This window comes from Tenrec ecaudatus, chromosome 6 (genome assembly GCF_050624435.1).
Source record: "Tenrec ecaudatus isolate mTenEca1 chromosome 6, mTenEca1.hap1, whole genome shotgun sequence".
In the NCBI taxonomy this organism is placed as follows: Eukaryota; Metazoa; Chordata; class Mammalia; order Afrosoricida; family Tenrecidae; genus Tenrec; species Tenrec ecaudatus.
The window spans coordinates 132,890,594-132,907,636 of NC_134535.1; the positions used below are offsets into that span (position 1 = coordinate 132,890,594).

The 17,043-nt window shown below is 41.2% G+C and overlaps 1 protein-coding gene across 8 annotated transcripts in view; it reads left to right on the forward strand.

Moving 5' to 3' along the window:
- The window catches only part of ERC1 (ELKS/RAB6-interacting/CAST family member 1), a 479,183-nt gene that overhangs the window by 116,945 nt on the left and 345,195 nt on the right, over positions 1-17,043 (forward strand). For all 8 annotated transcript variants that reach the window (XM_075552242.1, XM_075552248.1, XM_075552244.1 and 5 more), the window contains exon 4: positions 14,754-14,828. In XM_075552242.1, coding sequence (XP_075408357.1) covers positions 14,754-14,828 — 75 coding nt within the window. The remainder of the gene's footprint in view (positions 1-14,753; positions 14,829-17,043) is intronic.

The window sequence follows — 17,043 nt, forward strand, 5'->3', positions numbered from 1 at the left end:
GGGTTTATGAGGGAGGGGGGAACGGGGAAATATGAGGAGTTGATGCAAAGGGCTTTGGTGGAGAGCAAATGTTTTGAGAATGATGAGGGCAATGGATGTGCAAATGTGCTTTACACAATTGATGTATGTATGGATTGTGATGAGTTGTATGAGCTCCTAATAAAATGATTTACAAAAAAAGAACAAAAACCCCACAACTATAGGTAACACTGATAAGTATGGACATTTCAGAACTCTTCATTGTGTTCATGCTGAACCTGTATTGTACATGGAAGCAGTAGACAGCTGTTTGAACAGAATGAAGAGTACTGCGTGGTTTAAATCAGGAAAGGTGCATCAAGGTTGTATCCTTTCATCACACTATTCAGTCTGTATGATGAGCATCTATTCAGAGAAACTGCACCATATGAAAAAGACTGGCACCATCATTAGAAAAAGGCTCAAAAACCTGCTATATGCAGGTGACAGAACTTGTTTGCTGAAGTTAGGAGATTTGAAGCACTTGATGAAAGCTACAGGAACTGTAACTTTCAATATGGACGACAACCCAGTGTAAAGAAAACCCAAATCCGTACAACTGGACCAATAGATAGCATCATCATATATGGACAAGAGATTGAAGTTGTCAAGGATTTCATCTTGTTTGGATTCACAATGAACACTCATGGAAACAGCAATCAAGCTATCAAATGACCCATTGCACTGAACAGATTGGCTGCATAAGATCTCTTTAAAGCATTACAGAGCAAGGATGTCACCTGGAGGACTATGGCACACCTAATCCAAGCCATGGAGTTTCCATCCGCCTCATGTGCAAGCTAGACTTTGAATAAGGAAGGCTGACTCATGGATTATGGTCCCAGTGAAGCATATTGGCAGCCCCGTGGTCAGCCAGAGGGACGAGCAGCTTTGTCATGAAAGAAGCTGCAATGCTCCTTAGAAGAGAGGATAGCGGTATCAGAGGAGATAAGCCCCTGGAAAGGGCCATCAGGCTTGGGAAAGGGGCCGTGAAAACGAGGAAGACCCTTGAGGAGATGGACTTACATAGTGGCTGCAGCAACGGGCTTAAACGTAACAAGTGTGAGGAAGTGGTTCCTCCTGTTGTCCTTAGAGTTGCCATGAGGCAACAACTCTTGCATTCATTTGTTATTGTTATAGTCACATTTTCAGCGAAGTTACATCATGGAAAAAGATGCACACATCTTACAGTGTAAGGAATGGGAGCAAATGGGACATCTGATGAGTGCTTATTTCATTGCACCTGCTCTCCGCTGGCCCGACCGCCAGCGCCTTCATGTTTCTCTAATCTGGTTTCCCATACTCTGTGGAGGTTTGAATCTGTGAAGGGATTTTGCAAACAATCTGGGATTTCTACCCCCAAACATGAAACTGCTGGAGAGGGCAGGGGGAAGGTACATTTCAGATTTATCGCTTTGTACTAGTCAGTTACAAATATCTCCTTTTTCATAGTTGTGTAAGTAAAAGCTGCCTTATTTTTAAAAATAAAACCAAAAACCAAACCGAACTCATTGCCATCGAGTTGATACCCACTCCTAGAGACCCTATAGGACAGGGTGGGTCTGCCTGCGGGTTTCTGAGACTACTTGTATACGGGAGTAGACAGTCTTTCTCCCAAGGAGTGGCTGGTGCTTGGTTTCGAACTGCTGACCTTTTTTAGCACAACCCAGCAGCCCAAGAAGTAAACACTGTGCCACCAGAGCTTCCTATACAAAAGAAGGCTCGACTAAAGAAAGGGAGAGCATAGCATTTGGTGTCTAACCTGTTCTTAATAAATGAGAGAGAGAAAATGGCAGTTAAGTAAATCTACCATAGTTGACAGTTATAACAAGATCCTGGTAATTCTAGCTGTACCTTTTCCTTTTCTAGTTAATGAATGAAAAACGTCAGACCAAAAGGAGAGGGGAAAAAAAGAGCAAGTAGCATATTCTACCATTTGTTGAATGGTACATTCATTTCTGTTCCCAGTGTCTCTTCTTTATTAACAGGGTATGAGCCAGAGGCTTGATGTGCTCAGTGGGAAAGGGGAATTTCTCAGCTCACTGACTGGAAGATGTGATCATAATGAGCTTTAATGTGTAGGCCTCTGAATGCAAACCTGTTTCAAATGATAGGCTTTAAAATGTCTTAATGGGAAAGCTTATGCCAGTGAATGATTTAAAGTGTTCTAGTTCCTTCTTGTATGCAGAGAAGGACACCCACCCCCACACACACCCACATACCCTATATACCTATATAGAATTGTTTATATTTTGCTTCTATGCTTGCTAGGGTTTAAAATGAAATTGTAATAGTTTCATCATAGAGTAAAGCATTTTGAAATTATTGGTAACACTATTTAGGGAAGAGGTGTCATAAAATTAATCCAAAATCTTAATTGTGAGGCATTCCAAAGAAATACAATTTTCCCCCGAGAACAATTTATTTCAGAGAACAGCACTGAAGCTGCAGCTTAGGGAGAGGAGCATATCTGATGAGAGCATACAGGAGCAAATGAAGGGGGAGGAAGAGAGCGAAGCACATCCTGGCCCACCAAGCGTTGAGGACGATATTCTCGCTCAGAGCAGCCAATCCACAGAGAAGACCATATGGCTGGCCCCACTATGAGACAAGACATCTCTCACTGACTCTTAGCCCTACAGGTGATATCACTGGAGACACAGTGTGGAAATTGTGCCCGATCTGATCCCACCACACCGAGGCAAAACAGTAAGGGAGTGCAACGGAACAACAAGGGGAACAGAGCAACGAAGTCCCCAGGGAATACCAAAAATAGACTTTGGGGCCAGGGCTTGGCACCCCATCAGATTTGACCGGAAAACACTCCTAAAGGCCAACAAACAGTCCTAGAACTAACTACAAGTGTTTCTTTTTTGGTTGTTGTTATGTTGTGTGATTTTTGTTTTATTTTTGTCATTGGCTTTTTGTTGTTTTCTTTTGTTGCTTGGTTTTGCTCTGTCTTGTTTTTGTGAATGTTATTATCTCGCAGGTCTGTCTAAATAAGATAGGCTGGATGAACAATCTGGAGGAGAAAATAATGGGACCAACAGTTCTGGGGGGACATGGGAGATGGGGAGAAAGGAAGTGGTGTTAAATCCAGGGACAAGGGAACAAGTGATCCAAATCGATGGTGAGGAGGGTGTAGGAGGCCTGGGTAGTGTGTGATCAAGTGTAATGTAACCTAGAGGAATTACTGTAACCCAAATGAAGGCTGAGCATAATAGTGGGACAAGAGGAAAGTCAAAGGAAATAGAGGAAAGAGCTAGGAGGCAAAGGGCATTTATATAGGTCTAAATACAGGCATGTGCATATGTAAATATATTTATGTATGATAACGGGGAAATAAATCTCTGTGCAGATATTAATAGGTTTAATAGTAAGGTAGCAGGTGGACACTGGGCCTCCACTAAAGTACTCCCTCAATACAAGAATACTTTGTTCTATTAAACTTGTGTTCTATGATGCTCACCTTCCTGACACAATCGCTGAAGACAAAGCGGGTGCATAAGTGAATGTGGTGAAGAAAGTGAATGGAGCCTGCCTATCAAAAGATACAGCGCCTAGGGTCTTAAAGACTTGAAGGTAAACAAGTGGCCATTTAGCTCACAAGCAACAAAGCCCACATGGAAGAAGCACACCAGCCTGTGTGATCACGAGGTGCTGAAGGGATCAGTTATCAGGTTTCAAAGAACAAAAAAATCATATTGTGTGCTCACCTCCCTGATACAATTGCTGAAGACAAATGGCTGCATAAGCAAATGTGTTGAAGAAAGCTGATGGTGCCCAGCTCCAAAAGACATAGCCTCTGAGGTCTTAAAGGCTTGAAGGTAAACAAGCGGCCACCTAGTTTGGAAACAACAAAGTCTACATGGAAGAAGCACACCAGCCTGTGTGATCATGAGATGTTGAAGGGATGAGGTATCATGTATAAAAAAACAAAAAATCGTATCATTTTGAATGAGGGGGAGTGCGGAGTGGGGATCCAAAGCCCATCTGTAGGCAACTGGACATCTCCTTACGGAAAAGTCTTGGGGAGGAGACGAGCCATTCAGGGTGCAGTGTAGCAACAATGACACATAGAACTTTACTCTAGTTCCTAAATGCTCCTTCCCCCCCACCCCCATCACAATCCCAATTCTATCTTACAAATCTGGCTAGACCAGAGGATATACACTGATACAGATAGGAATTGGGAATCCAGGACGGATGATCCCTTCAGGACCAGTGGTGAGAGTGGCGATACCAGGAGGGTGGAGGGAAGGTTGGGAAGAAAGGGGAACCAATTATAAGGATCCACATAAACCTCCTCCCTGGGGATGGACAACAGAAAAGTGGGTGAAGGGAAACATCGGACAGTGTAAGATATGACAAAAATAATAATTTATAAACTATTCAGTGTTCATCAGGGAATGGGAGTGGGGAGGGAGGGGAAACAATGAGGAGCCGATGCCAGGGGCTTATGTGGAGAGCATATGTGTTGAGAATGATGAAGGTAACGAATGTGCAAATGTGCTTTACACAATTGATGTTATGTATGGAGTGTGATAAGAGTTGTATGAGCCCTCAATAAAATGATTTAAAAAATACAAGTTTAATCCTTTCAAATAGATACAGAAATATCAAGGACACTCCCCCCCCCCCACCGTGCACACAAAAGAATCTTACATAGTTTGTGGTACTTTATTCCTAGATCAAGACCACTTGAAATCAATAAAATTCATTTTACTTTTTCTTTTTAAAGTTTCCATTCATTTCCTGACCATATATTTTTGACCTATACACTGGGTGTCCAGTGGATCACCTTGTCAATGTGGAGACGAGAATGAGGACAAACTGGCGAGCAGGAGGAGTTTGAAGTCTGTTCACGGCTGGGTGAAACTATTTTGACCTGAACGTGTTAGGTGTTGAAGTGGAAAAGAAGAGATGGAAGCAAGAGAGTTTTGGAATTTCTTTAGTATACTGCAAAACAGATGAGGAAGATCATGAAATAGCTTAGTAAATTATAAAGTGAACACTCTTGTAATCACCTCAGTCTAGAAATAGAACTTTAATCCAAAAGCCCTCCAAGCACCCCAACCCAGTCATAGCTCTCTCCCTTCCTTCTGAAAGCAAGCACTATTTTGACTTGTAAAGTAGTTGTGCCTTTTCTCTTCAGGTTATTTATCAAATCTTTTTACTATTGTATACACTCAAATATAAGGCAACCTGAGTATAAGCCAAGGTACCTAATTATTACCTGGGAAACCAGAAAAACTGATTGACTCGAGTATAAGCCTAGGGTGGAAAATGCAGAAGTTATTGGTGAGTTTCAATAATCAAAACAAATGAAAATAAAATTACTAAAAATTGAGACATCAGTGGGGTAATGTATTTATTTATTTTAAATAAAAAATACAAATAAAAGGACAAGTCATTTAACATTAGTAAACCAGCACAGTAAGTGGAAAATAGGTCAACAAAAACAATAAGATATCAACAATGATACCTTGAAGAGTACTATTGCCTGAGCTCAATCATCAACCAAGCTAAAATGTAAGTTAAAATCCTTCAAAACTGGATTCCTCGTCATCATCCGTATCTCAATGCAGAGCTTCAGCTGGTGTGAGGTCATCATAGACGCTGTCCTCACTGAGATCGCCGTCATCACCGTCACTGCTGTCATTTTCATACAAAGCGCAGTCTTCACTGCCATCCATAGCATTACTAATACTACATTTCTGGAAGGCACGTCGCACCATGTCTTCTGGAATGTCTTTCCATGCATCTCGAACCCACTTTGCTATTAACTCTATGTCAGGCTTCATGAGATTTCCTCCTTTTATTAGTTGGGCTTGACCAGATGACATCCATTCATGCCACTGACCCGTGTATAAGCCGAACCCCAGTTTTTCAGCACATTTTTTGTGCTGAAAAACTCAGCCTATACACGAGTATATACGGTAATAAGGAGTCCTGCTGGCACAGCGGGTGACATGTTGGGCACTTACCACAGGTCAGCCATTCGAGCTCACCAGCCATTCATTGGGAGAAAGATGAGACTTTCTACTCTGGTAAAGATTTATAGCCTTGAGAAACCGTGAGTTTCTCCAGTGGGTAATTCCTCGGTTTTTGCCTTTGCACCATGAAAGAATTCATGCCGAAGTCCATTTTGTGATCCAGGTGGGTTTTTATGACAGATAGGACAAGTTTCAGCTTTTACTGTCTCAAAGGGGTTCACAACGGGACACGAGCACCCTTGTGGAAAAGAGCACCCACATGTGTGGAACTTGGGGGGGGGTTGTATCCCAGGGACTGAGGGTTTGAGGAAACAAGGGCCAAGAGGCTGCGGAGGCCAGAGAGCGAGGGGACAAGAGAGATTGTGGGCCCCAAGCAGGCCTGGAGTGTTTCCTGAGTGGGCACACCAAGGTGGTGGTGGTGGTGGTGGTGGGTGTGGTGGGTGTGGTGGTGGGTGTGTGTGTGTGTGTCCCCAAACTCTGACCTGCCACTGACCAGGAGCAGGGTAAAAGAGGAAGGCCATCCCACAGCCAGGGTATTTCAAAGCCTCTGGCTGGGGAGATGTAGTTGATGGTATTGGTTGACCCCATTGGCTGGGTTAAGCCCACCTGGGTGATGTCATGAGCCTGGACTTAGTTTGACCCACTTGGTTTGGGGGCTTGAGGATGAGCATTCTCAGGTTGGGGTCTTCATAGGTGTCTGATTGTTGCCTGATTTCTTTCCAACCTCCTCTATGGGGGCCTTTGCAGGCTACCTAACAAACCCAAAGGTGAGGCAATGCTACTCTGTCCCACAGCGTGGTTTTGAGTTGGCGTGAACTCAATGGCAGTGAGTTTGTTATGATACACTTAAGAACGAGCCCCCGTGGGGCTGTTGAGTAAACAAAAGGTTGCTTCACTTGTTCAGACTCACTGGCTGCTTTGCAGGAAAATCGAGACTGTCCTTCTGGGAAGTTAGCCAGTGTTGGGAGCTTTTACGGTGGGCTGCTCTGAACCAGAATCTCCTTGATGGCGGTGGGCTTGAATTTTTAAAATATTATAGTGCCATTAATCTCGATTGCATTGTGTTATGTATATGCTGTTAGTATTCTGTCTAAATATTAGTTATTAATTTGTCTGTCTTTTAAAACACGTCTTCTCAATCTTACATTTTTTAGATTTTCCCTCAGTTCTCACATTTTTTTCTTCGCAGAATTCAGAGATTTCTGTTTAATATTCTGTCATCTTTGTGGTTTCTGAATGTATTTCAGGTGATTGATTTTCCTCTTGGTTCTGGCGCTTAAACAACTCTTATCACATTATAAGGAGGGGGTCAAAAAGTTTGTGGAAAAATGGAATGAAAAGACAGTAGAATTTTCCCACGAACACAAACTTTGTGAAACAGCCTCATACTCAGCAACCTGATGAGTTATTTCAATGGGAGGGTGCAGAAAGAAGCCAGATTAAGTTGCTTTCCTCAGGAAAGGAATCTTGTCAGAAATATTTCCCAATCAATTAAAGTGAGTCAGTAGGGGATGTGAACGAAAGCAGCTGTCTTCAAGCTGAGCGGTGCATGTGTGGGAGTTAACAAGGACTTTCCAGGTATCTGGGAATAGTCTCAAAGGAAGTTCCAGGGTCTTAACTTCTGTTCATCCTATCTCCTACATTTTAGCTGGCTGAAAATATACCTGGGAGTTCTTTTCTGTTTCCCCTTTTGTAACTGCGCTCTGCCCACTTTATTCAGGAAGAATACATCCTCTTCAGCACTCAGCTGTTTTCTGGGAACCGCACGGATCTCTATGCTAGGTCAAACCAATGGCTGTTGATTTGATGACTTTTTACGTGTCAGAGTAGAACTGTATTGCATAGGTTACTCCCCCCTCTCCACTCCCCTGTAGGTTGCCAGGCCTTTTGTCTGAAGTACTTCCAGGTAGGCTCAAATCTTCACCCTTTCGATTAGCTTCAAATTCACGAATTATTTACACCACTCAGGGTCTCCAAGATTAGGGCAGAATCCCCTTAATTTTTCTACTAAAGTACTGTGGATATTTTCTGCTGTGTACTTTTCACATATGAATTACTGTTATTTTAAAACGTCCTTTATTCAATTAGCAGACAGTACTACTGTGTGCTGGGTGTTTGGTTTGTGCCAGGGAAGAACAGTGACAACAGATCCTTCTGGATGGAGAGACGAACAGTAGACAAACCTAAGTAAACCATGTGCTATTGAAAAGCATACCAAGCAGATAGCAACCAAAAAAAAGCAGATGTGGCCATATTAATCTCAGAAAAACTACACTTCCAGGCAAATAGCATAAAGAGAGATGAAGATAAACATATATGCACCCATGAAAGACTATCGAATCAAATCTCACAAAATTTGGAGAAAGATGTGGATAACTCAACAGTAAAGGAAATTTCAGTATGCCACGCCCAAGGAAAGACAGATCATTAAGAAAGACACTCTAATAAAGACACAAAACAAAACAGCACAGTCAACAAACTTGACCTTCTAGACATATGAAGAATACTCCAACAAGAACACAGTATACATTCTTCTTTAATACATATGGATCATTCTCAAGAATACACCATGTTCTAGGCTACAAAGCATGCCTTAACAAATTCAGAAAAATTGAGATTCTACTACCTTTTGTTACAGATCACAGTGCTATAAAGCTAGAAATTAACAGTAGAAGGAACAGAACTATAAAAACAAATACATGGAAATTGAATAATAGTCTTTAAAAAAGACTGGGTAATAAGTCAAATAAAGAATGAAATAGAATTCTTGAGACAAAAACAAACTATAGCATATCAAAACTTTTGGGACTCAGCAAAAGCAGTAGTCAGTCAAGGTCAATTTTTAGCAATCAATGTACACATGAAAAAAGGAGAAATTCAGAATCAACAGCCTAACAGCAAAAAAGACCCCCCAAAACCTCACTGCCATCGAGTTGATGGCAACTCATGGTGACCCTATAGGATAGAACAGAACTGCCCTTGTGCATTCTGAGACTTTTAATTGTTTATGGGAGTAGAAAGCCCCTTTTGTCTCTCTTGGAGTGGCTGGTGGTTTTGAACTGCTGACTTTGTGGATTGCAGAGCAACTCATAGCCACTTAGCACAGCGCCTTCAGAAATTGGAACAAGGGCAACAACATAAACCCTTGAACAACCGAAGAAAAGAAATCATAAGGATCAGAGCAGACATAGATGAATTGGAAAACAACACAATGGAACAATCAACAGGACAAGAAATTGATTCTTTGAAATGATAAACAAAATTCATAAACCATTGGGAAACTTAACAAAAGATAAAAAAGATGCAAGTACCTAGACTAAGATGAAATGGGTGAAATAATAACAGATCCTCGTGAAATAAAAATAACACTAATATAAAAAAACTGTCCAACAAATTTGATAATCTGGAAGAGATGTGGTAGCTACTTAGAAATATATCATCCATTCACACTAATGCAGACAGATATTGAAAATCTCAATACACCCATAACAAAAAAAATAAGAGAAGGTTATTAGGAAAACAAAAACTCAAATGCCAGCAAGTCAATACCAATTCATAGTGAGCTGTGTTATTTTGGTTGATGAAAGAAACAAATCCAGAGACACTCATAGGTGTTTAAGAAAGAGCTTTATATCAAAGAGAATTGTATATTAAGTAAACATCCCAGCCCAGTCCAGATCAAGTCCATAAGTCCGATATTAGCTCCTATGTCGGATACCAGTCTGTAAATTCTCTTTAGACTCACACTACACGTGCAATGATGCTGAATACAGGAAGCTCACAGGCCAGTGGGTGGAAAGTCTTGTGGATCCAGTGGTGGTGGAAGCCTCTCAGTGCTGGCGTTGGTCTCCACGCGGCTCCTCCAGCTCCAGGGCTCTGGCTTTCATCAACATAGCTCCATGTGGCTTGTCAACAAGAATATCTTGCAGGGAGAGAGGCAGAGAGAAGTGTGTCCTACTACCAGGAAAGAAGACCGGATTTCCCAGAATCCTCTGGAAAAGGCTGTACCCACACAGAGGCCTCATTGACTGTAACCTGCAGCCCTTCGCAAGTTGACAGATTATGTAACTGCCACAAACCACCCCTTGTCACCTTGACACTCTTATACAACTCTTTAGCCATCCATAATTTTAATAAAACAATAATAAAATAATATTTATACTCAACAGAATAAAACTAAAAAGCATACAATTCAATGTGTGTCATGCTCATTTAAACACAATCTGTAAGTGAACAAAACAATATTCTCCCCCCACAATGTTTATTTATTTATTTTAAAAATAATTTTATTGGGGCCTCGTACAGCTCTTATCACAATCCATGGTGTTAAGCACATTTGTACACATGTTGCCATCATCATTTTCAAAGCATTTTCTTTATACTTGAGACCTTGGTATCAGCTCTTTTCTTCCCTCTCACACCCACCCTCCCTCCTTTCATGAACCCTTGATAATTTATAGATTTTTTTTCATGTCTCATACTGACCTCTGTCTCCCTTCACCCATTTTTTTTTCTCAAAACAATATTCTATGCTAAACAATTGTAATTAAGTGAACACCTATACCATAATCCTATAAATATATTCCCCCACCTATGAAAGTTTGTAAGCCAGCCAGTTCATGCCTTTATCCTCGGTATTGTGGGTATCCAATTTCTATACTGCCCATTTGCATCAACCCCGTGCTCTGAAGAGACAATCATATTCTTTGACGTGAAGTATCTTCATTCCAGTTGGAATCTTGTGAGTCTTCATCCATAGCAAAGTCAAATCAGGACAGACCATTCATTAAGTCAGCAGCAATGTGCACCCCTTCACAGGCTCAAAAATCTTCTCTTCATCTGGTCAACTCAGTGTGGGCCGCCTCACTTAGCCTCACCAGGGTGCTCATTTGCTGCCTGGCCTTTACACCATGGGCCCCATCACAAATTCTCAGCAACCTATAGGACAGGGTAGGACTTCCCCTTTGAGTTTCTGAGATTGTAACTGTTTGCTGGAGTAGAAAGCATTATCTTTCTCCCTTGGAGACTGGTGGCTTCAAACTGCTGACCTTGAAGATCACAGCCCAACGTGTAACCACTGTACCACCAGGGCTCTGTTACTAAGAAACTTCCAACTAAAAAAGTCTAGGACCACATGGCTTCACAGGGGAATTTCTACCAAGTATTCAGAGAAGAGCTGTCACCAATTATACACAGACTAGCCCAGAATATAGAAAAGGACAACAAACTCCCAAACTCATTCTATGAAGCAAACATAACCCTGATGCCCAAACCAGGCAAAGACCCCACAAAGATAGAAAGCTACAGACCAATATCCCTCATGACTATAAAAGCGAAAATCCTCAACAAAATTCTGGCCAATAGAACCCAACAACATACACACACAAAAAAATTTACCATGACCAAATGGGATTCATATCAGGGATGCAAGGATGGATCAACATCTGAAAAACAGTCAATGTAGTCTGTCACATAAACAAGACAAAGAGCAAAACCCACCCAATTTATAAATCGTGTGCTGTTCTGAAATGGCAAATGCTGAGAAGCAAATAAAGCTTGGTTGGGGGATTGAAAATGTGAGTCAGAGGCAAGTTACAATCTTAAATAGAATGTAAGAATGGGATTACTTAAAACTCCATTGATACAGGGTGGGTGAAATAAGTTTAGAAAGGGTAGACCAGGAGTTAGGTTTTAGACATGTTAACAGTGTGATATCTTAGATATCTACATTGAGATGCTAAGAAGGTAGATGCATATACGAGAGTAGATTTCAGCAGGTTTACCTATGGGAATCATTGTGTGGATGGTGAAGAAATTCATGAGACTGGATCAGATCACCGAGAGGAGGAGTGTAGATGGCGAACAAAGGAGTGATGTCTGGGGTACTCTTAAAGGGTTGGGAAGAAAGGAACCATTAAGATAGGCAAGCTGAAAAAGAGTTATGATTTGAAAGCCAAGGGGAAAGAATACAATAAGGAAGAGGGTCTGATGAGGAGGAGAGTAACAGCTGTGTCAGTGCTGCTGCTTCAAATGCAGACTAAGATGAGTCATGGGATTTACTACTATGGAGGTCATCAGTGGCTCTGGTGAGTTGTTTTGATTATTTGATTAAAAATCTCTTTCCTTCACTAAGACAAGGTACAAAATTATTTTTTTTTCTCACTCTAACCCCCAAATAGAGCATAACTCCCAGCTTCAACAAATAGATAGGAAGGTTCCAGAATCTTTGTAGAGCTGGAGAACGGGGTTCAGAAATTCTTGAGACAAGAAGAGCATTGCAGATGAAACCACATATATCTCTCAAACTTTGTGGATGTTTTCCCTTCTGTATAACCGTAATGCCCTTATCACAACTAATGAGCCCACTCCTATGGGAAGTGCATTTGAAAGAAAACTTGAAGGAGATGAAGCCAGCCGGCAACTAGAGGAAGAGCATTCAGATAGGCAAGACCCTGGTACAAAGATTTTAGGACCTGGAGGCTGCATGGTGTATGAGAGGTGGATATTTTTCCTTTTAATCTGAAAGATTTTTATTAACTTGTTGAGGAACAGCAAGGAGACCAGCCAGATTGGCTGACACAGTGACTGAGGTTTCAGGTGGTAAAAGATGAGGTTCTCTGGGCTAATGAAACAACTTTGAATCAAATTGGGGAGCCTTGGCAGGACTTGGAGCAGAGGAGCGACAGGATACAATTTTTCCTGGGTCACTCAGACTATTCTGTTATTCTGATTAGACTGTAGAGAGATCAGAGACTATGAGTGCATTTAGGAGGCTGTTGCATTAAAAGATAAGTCTTTGCAATAGAAAAGTGGGTGAAAGGAGATGTTGGACAGGGCAAGATATGATAAAATAATAATTTATAAATTATCAGGGTTTATGAGGGAGTGGGGAGCAGGGACAGGTGGGGGGAAATGAGGAGCTGATGCCAGGGGCTTAAGTGGAGAGCAAATGTTTTGAGAATGATGAGGGCAATGGATGTACAAATGTGCTTTACACAATTGATGTATGTATGGATTGTGATAAGATTTGTATGAACCCCCAATAAGATAATTAATTCATGGTGAACTCCAGGAGGTAGCAGTGGAGATCGCAAGAAGTGGATAGATTTGGGATGTTTGGAAGGTAGAATTAACAGAATTTCCTGACTGGGTGGTTATGACTTGTGAGGGCAAGGGCAACAAGAAGAAGACTTGGATTTTGGACTTGAGTAATTGGAAGGCTGGTCTGAAGTCTGAGGTAGTTGCTGCACATACAGTGAGCTACTCAGTTGGCTGGAGTTGGAGCGAGGTAGCAGAAAGGATGGTGCGTATGCATAGTGGCTTAAGCCATGAGCAGCCAGATGGGGAAGGCGGGTGTTCATTCAATACTGGTCGACAGTTTATAATTGTAGGACTGCTCATTTGGAAAGAGGGAGCTCAATTAAGTTTGCAGTTATGTTTTCCTCAACTCATTCTGCCTTGGTAGGCACGATGAATTGATAGGTGAAAGATATAGTTAGAATATTGTTTTTCAAATCCTTTTTGTTTTGGTAGATCCATTACTAAGATGGAAAATATTCATCTGTGTGTTTCTGGGGGATACTAGAGACTGACCCAGAATACTTTGGAAGTACAAGGGTGCCCAGAATTCCAGGGAATTTGTTATTATTTCAAAATTCCATTTTGAGTTTCCATTATTGAAACTTCTTTTTACTATCTCAGAGTTATTCAGACATCTGACAAGAAAATAGTCTAAGATGGTCTAGTAACTTTCTGGGAACTTGGGTGTGATCCTTAAAGATTCTAATTCTGAGTTCACTAAAATTGGGTTAAAAGCCTAGCTGAACTTTTTCCTGCCTTTTTAAAAAGCATGAACTACTAAGGGAATTGAATTGCCAGTCTAATCTTCTTTCTACCTAGATAGCCCCACTGGAAAGAGATTTTCATCACAGGTAACCAGGTGGTTGCTACTCTAGGGGTTGCCTGCTCTGGAAAGGCTGTTGTCAACACAGCTGTTTTCAGTAGCTTTGTGCAGTGCAGACTGATTGTCTGCTTTTATTTCTCCCTTTAAAGAGGGAACATTTCCAGTCCCCCTCCTTTGGATCATTTGGAGTTCTGATTATACATCGTGGAGTCATGTGGAAGATTGACACACCAATCTGGAGACCGACTACTGTCCAAACTGTTATGGCAGCTGAGGTCTGGGTGGCTGATTTTAAATCGCTCCGTGTTCAGAGACAGGGAAGGCCAGGCAGACAGAAAGATGTCAAAGGGTCTCAGAAGGCTGGTGTCCTAGTTTTATAGTGCTGCTGTAAGAGATATATTCTAAGCAGACAGCTTAAAAAATATTTCTCATAGTTTAGACGGCTCGGAGTCTGAATTGGCTCAGGTCCTAGGAGAAGACTATCTCTGCTTTGGAGGAAAGTCTGTGTCTCTGAACTTCTGCTTCTGGCCAGTCTTCATGTGGCCTGGCATCTTTCTTCCCCACCTCTGCTTCTTAGCTTGATTGATTAATGTCTTTTATATCTCAAGATAGATGGAAGATACAGCCTACACTAAACCTTTACATGACAGAGATAACCCATTTCCAAATAGGATTATAATCATGGTGTTTATGACATATTTGTGGGGGGCACAGTTTAATCTATAACAGCTGGAGTAACCATCTTTTATATAAAACTACTCACTTTCCCTACCCTTTCTAACCAAATGAGTGAGAAAAATGGGCATTTACTGTCTGGTTTTGTTTCTCTTGCATAGGAAATACATCGGAGATTTGAGAATGCTCCCGATTCTGCTAAAACAAAAGCTCTGCAGACTGTTATTGAAATGAAGGTAAGTACGAATCTAAGGATCTTATGAGTCAGTTTACATTTTTAAATGATGGGTGTTACCTTTCACGTGTGAAAGGATGTGTGAAAAGCGAACACAATAAAATCCCACTTATTTTATAGATACGGGAACCTAGTAAGAGTTAATACAATATACATTTTAAAAGACCTTCTATTTCCTTTGAGTTGTAAATCATAAACCAAATTGTATCAGAAAATGTTATTCAGAATTTGTGTAAATCAATTTTTCTTAATTATTTTTCTCTTAACTTTTACTCGTATAAAGTGACAGGCTCATTTATTTCTGGGTTTTTAGTTATTTTTATTTTTGGGGAGAAGAAAGTCTGACAAATAACAAGTCTCAATAAACATAGTTTGTGTATCAGTAATAGTTGATCAAAGCAGCCAATTCAGCTTTCACGTCAGATAAGCAAAATGCTTTCACTAGGAATGGTCACCATACATAGTGGAAGTGCTGATTACTAAGTTTCCATTTTGTTGCACAAAATGTTCAAAAGACTGTACACAAGGACTGCGGTTTATTAAAAGCAATAATTTATGCAGCGTCACCAAGAACATTCTTAAAACAATTGTCAAGAACGGTTTTAAAATTTTAATTTTGTGAATGTCTAACAGTGAAGAATACAATAATTTCTAGTGTGGTGTGGGACCATCGCCTTGACGTGTGCTAAAACATTAATCACCTTCGCACCTTTTGTGCAAATGTTAATACCATGGCAAAGGTTTGTACTGTACTAATATTATGTAACTAGTTTTCACCACATAGACCACTTTTTGTTTTTTAATGTAAACGCTTTTTATTGTGAATTGGGCAAAGGTTTATAGAGTTTTCCATTCCATAACTTTCATATAATTGATTACAACCCCCACAATGTATTATCAGTGTTTCTGTTAGGTTCCTTGGCTTTGCATGAGAAAGAATTCACACTTAAGCCTAGCTTGTGATCCAAGTAAGTTTTTATAAATGACAGAGGTTTAAGGTTTTACACAGGGACCCTCAGGGCACTTCATACCCACCCGAGGAAACCTGGGGCCAGAAAACCCACAGCCCAGCCAAGGAGCAGCTGGCAAAGAGGGCCAGGGCTTTGGATTCTGGCTTTTCAGGGCCCTCTGCTGGGAGGCCTGGTTGACAGTACTGCTGACCCCATTGGCTGAATTAAGTTCACCTGACCCAGATTGGGGCCCACCCAAGTGTACCTCCCACCTAGGTGTACTGCCCCTTCCTGGCTGGGAGCCTGGATATGGAGCATGCCCAGTGGATACCCTGGTCCCTGTTCTGCTACCTAACATTCCCCTTATAGAGCTGTCTATTATTTGGCTGAAAACTCAGGGGTGAGTTGGAAGGTGACTAAGGGACCCCAGAAAACCAGGCACCATCATTGGGAAACATCTGCTTTAAGTTAATGAAAGGCTTACCGCTCTTTCATGTGATGCATATGGTGATGAAGAGCTCGCCGATCCGGAGTTAAACTTCCTAGATTCAGAGTCCCACTTCACGGACCAGTTAAGTTACTGTAACCTCTCTGCCTCAGTTTTTTAAATCAATAAAATGGCAATGATGATAACACCCATTCTCTGGATGGTTTTAAAGTGTAAATTAAAAAAAAAAAGTAAAACACTATGACCAGGACCCAGGACCTGGCAAGCATTCAGTAAATGTTGGCTGCTGCCTCAGCTGTTAGTTTTACTAACATGTATTTTCACAAAGCTAAAAACATCCGCCCTACCTGCTTTCGACTTCTTATGCCCAGAGCTTGGCACTACATCTGCATTTAGGACCTTTACTTAATATTTGTTAATACGATGGGAATATTTATTTATTGGTATATGAATCATGTAAACAAATGCCTCTCAAGCACAGGTAGGAGAACTAGCCTTCTTTGCTTCTATTGTTTACGTTTTCATTCTCACTGGAGAAGGAATTTTACCAAATAAATTCCAAATTAGCGGATTCTGGGTTCTTTGTAGTTAGATAATTAGTAGTCTTGACAACCATCTTGTAAAGAACCTTTTAGAAGAGTTTAATTCCCATCCCACAAGTATACTTGCACATGTGATCTTCGGAATGAAGCACATGAATGTGTGTGGAGTGAGAGATTTCTCCTTCCCTGGGCTTTTGGCAGCATGGGGTGTGTAATGGCATTTATTAGCAATGGAGCTGTTGTTGTAGGCTGCACCGGCCTTCTGCTAAGAGGCCC